Source organism: Sander vitreus, chromosome 8, assembly GCF_031162955.1.
Source record: "Sander vitreus isolate 19-12246 chromosome 8, sanVit1, whole genome shotgun sequence".
Classification (NCBI taxonomy): domain Eukaryota; kingdom Metazoa; phylum Chordata; class Actinopteri; order Perciformes; family Percidae; genus Sander; species Sander vitreus.
The window spans coordinates 1,453,395-1,455,894 of record NC_135862.1 but is presented as its reverse complement, the minus strand read 5'-3'; the positions used below and the strand labels follow the sequence as shown (position 1 = coordinate 1,455,894).

At 48.2% G+C, this 2,500-nt stretch overlaps 1 protein-coding gene across 1 annotated transcript in view; it reads right to left on the bottom strand.

The window, feature by feature from the left end:
* The window catches only part of sh3gl3b (SH3-domain GRB2-like 3b), a 13,236-nt gene that overhangs the window by 9,816 nt on the left and 920 nt on the right, over window positions 1–2,500 (bottom strand). The window contains exons 2-4 of the mRNA XM_078256199.1: window positions 2,160–2,228; window positions 1,964–2,036; window positions 954–1,097 (exon numbers count right to left, since the gene is read on the bottom strand). Of these exons, the coding sequence (XP_078112325.1) occupies window positions 954–1,097; window positions 1,964–2,036; window positions 2,160–2,228 (286 nt within the window). The remainder of the gene's footprint in view (window positions 1–953; window positions 1,098–1,963; window positions 2,037–2,159; window positions 2,229–2,500) is intronic.

The window sequence follows — 2,500 nt, the reverse complement described above, 5'->3', positions numbered from 1 at the left end:
TACATTCATCTGTTCCAGCTTTAGTTACTAGTTACTTTAGTTACTAGTTACTTTAGTTACTAGTTACATGTAGTTTATAACATCTGATGTTTGATTCTAAAGTAAACTAGCCGACAATATAAAGACTACAAGTCAGCTGAGAGGATCAGACCATTAAACACACACACACACACACACACACACACACACACACACACACACGAACTGGACACACACGAGCACACACACATGAGCACACACACATCACACACACACACACACACATAGAGACACACACACACACACACACATGACACACACACACACACACACACACACACACACACACACACACACACACACACACACACACACACACACACACACACACACACACACACACACACATAGAGACACACACACACACACACACATACACACACACACACACACATAGAGACACACACACATAGACACACACACACACACACACACACACACACACACACACACACACACACACACACACACACACATAGAGACACACACACACACACACACACACACATAGAGACACACACACACACACATAGACACACACACACACACACACACACACACACACACACACACACACACACACACACACACACACACACACACACACACACACACACACACACACACACACAGACTCCCAAGACATTATTAGTCCCTAAAGCTCTTCCCTTTTCTCACTTTCTCCCCTGCCCCCCCCTCTCTTAACCCCCCCATTAACCCCCCCTCTCTACCCCCCTTAACCCCCCTCTCTTAACCCCCACTCTTAACCCCCCCATTAACCCCCCTAACCCCCCCATTAACCCCCCTCTTAACCCCCCCCCATTAACCCCTTTTCTGTGGCGTTTACTTTAAAACATTAAAACATTTCCCTGTTCTCCTCTGGTGGAGGAAGTGCTGAGAAAACAACATCCTACCAAAATCAGAAGCAGCCCCGAGCTCCCGGCCGTAGTGCGACATGCATTCTCCCAGCATGCTCTCTGTCTGCGGGTACCCCGCCGACCCCCCCTGCCCTCGGATCCTGGATATCGTGTTGAGCACGCTCAGTTTGGCTCGGACGCCTGAGACACAGAAACATGGTGGACATCAGCAGCATCAGCAGGAAGAATCAGAGCTCCTTTCATAGGTCAAACTTGAAGGACATTTAGGGATGCACTGAATCCAGATTTTTGGGGTTCTGCTGAATCCTGAACCCCCTGGTTGAGGTTCTGCTGAATCCTGAACCCCCTGGTTGAGGTTCTGCTGAGTCCTGAACCCCCTGGTTGAGGTTCTGCTGAGTCCTCGTCCCGTCCTCAGTCCATGAACACAGTCAACACATTAATGAAGTAAACAGTGACTGTCCTTCCTTTGCCGTACCTGAAGTTGCTGCATTCTGGCTGCTGTCTGTAGATTCCTTCATGCTCAGCTCGTATTCTTCCAGATGTTTCATACCAGATGTTGTAACAGCGGTGATGTTGTGTATTGTTTAGGGTCCTCGCCACCACCAGACTAATCAGCATTGCAGATTGAACATGTAGCTGGACTTGAATGGCCTTCTTTTGACTGAAAGTACTGCCAAACAACACTTTTTCTGCTCACCAGTTCCATTTCCACTTCCTCTCAGCCTGCTGCATTGAAGCTCCACCTACGTAAACACCTTCCTGTAATCAACGGCGCCGTCATCACGGCGACCAGCGTAGCGCGGAGTGACAGCGTAGGGTTCAGCAGAAACCCAACCCCGTCAAAAAGCCCAATATTCAGCCCAATCAGAAGCCCAATCCTGGATTCAGTGCATCCCTGATGTTAATGAAACAAAGTGTCACGAGTCAGACATGCTTTGGGCCCTGTGAACACCTGCGAACACCTGCAGGGTGGTGTACTATTGTATGTATATATATATATATATATATATATATATATATATATATATATATATACTGTATATTACCTGGGTGTGGTTGGAGGAACTCTGTGGTTCTGGACAGCAGCTCCACCAGCAGAGACTGGAGGACCTCAACACTCTGACAGAGAGACAGAAACAGAAGCTGTGTTTGCAACCTCCCCGATCAAACGACCTTGGTGAGGTGTTTCTATGGGGGGGGGGGGACAGTCTCCTGTATGAGCACAGTGATGGGTGGTTTTACCTTCTCCATCTTCAGGAAGTCGTCATCCATCTTTGTTCCCTCAGCTCCCATCAGCCGCTCGTTCAGCAGCTGCAGGAAGAGACGAGGACGTGACGTTAGCTGTCGATGTAGTCCTGGGGCGGCGCTGTGGAGGAAGGTCTGGCAATGGGAGACTAGACTGAACGTGAACGTGTTGCCATGTTTTGTCGGGGCTCAACGTTCTCTTACTTTCCAGTGAGTCTACTTCCAGTGAACAGCACCTCACCACATTACTCTTCTCTCTCTCTTTCTCTCTCTCTCTCTCTATATATATATATATATGTATGTATAGTCATAGTAGGAGCAGTAGTAGGTTACTATGA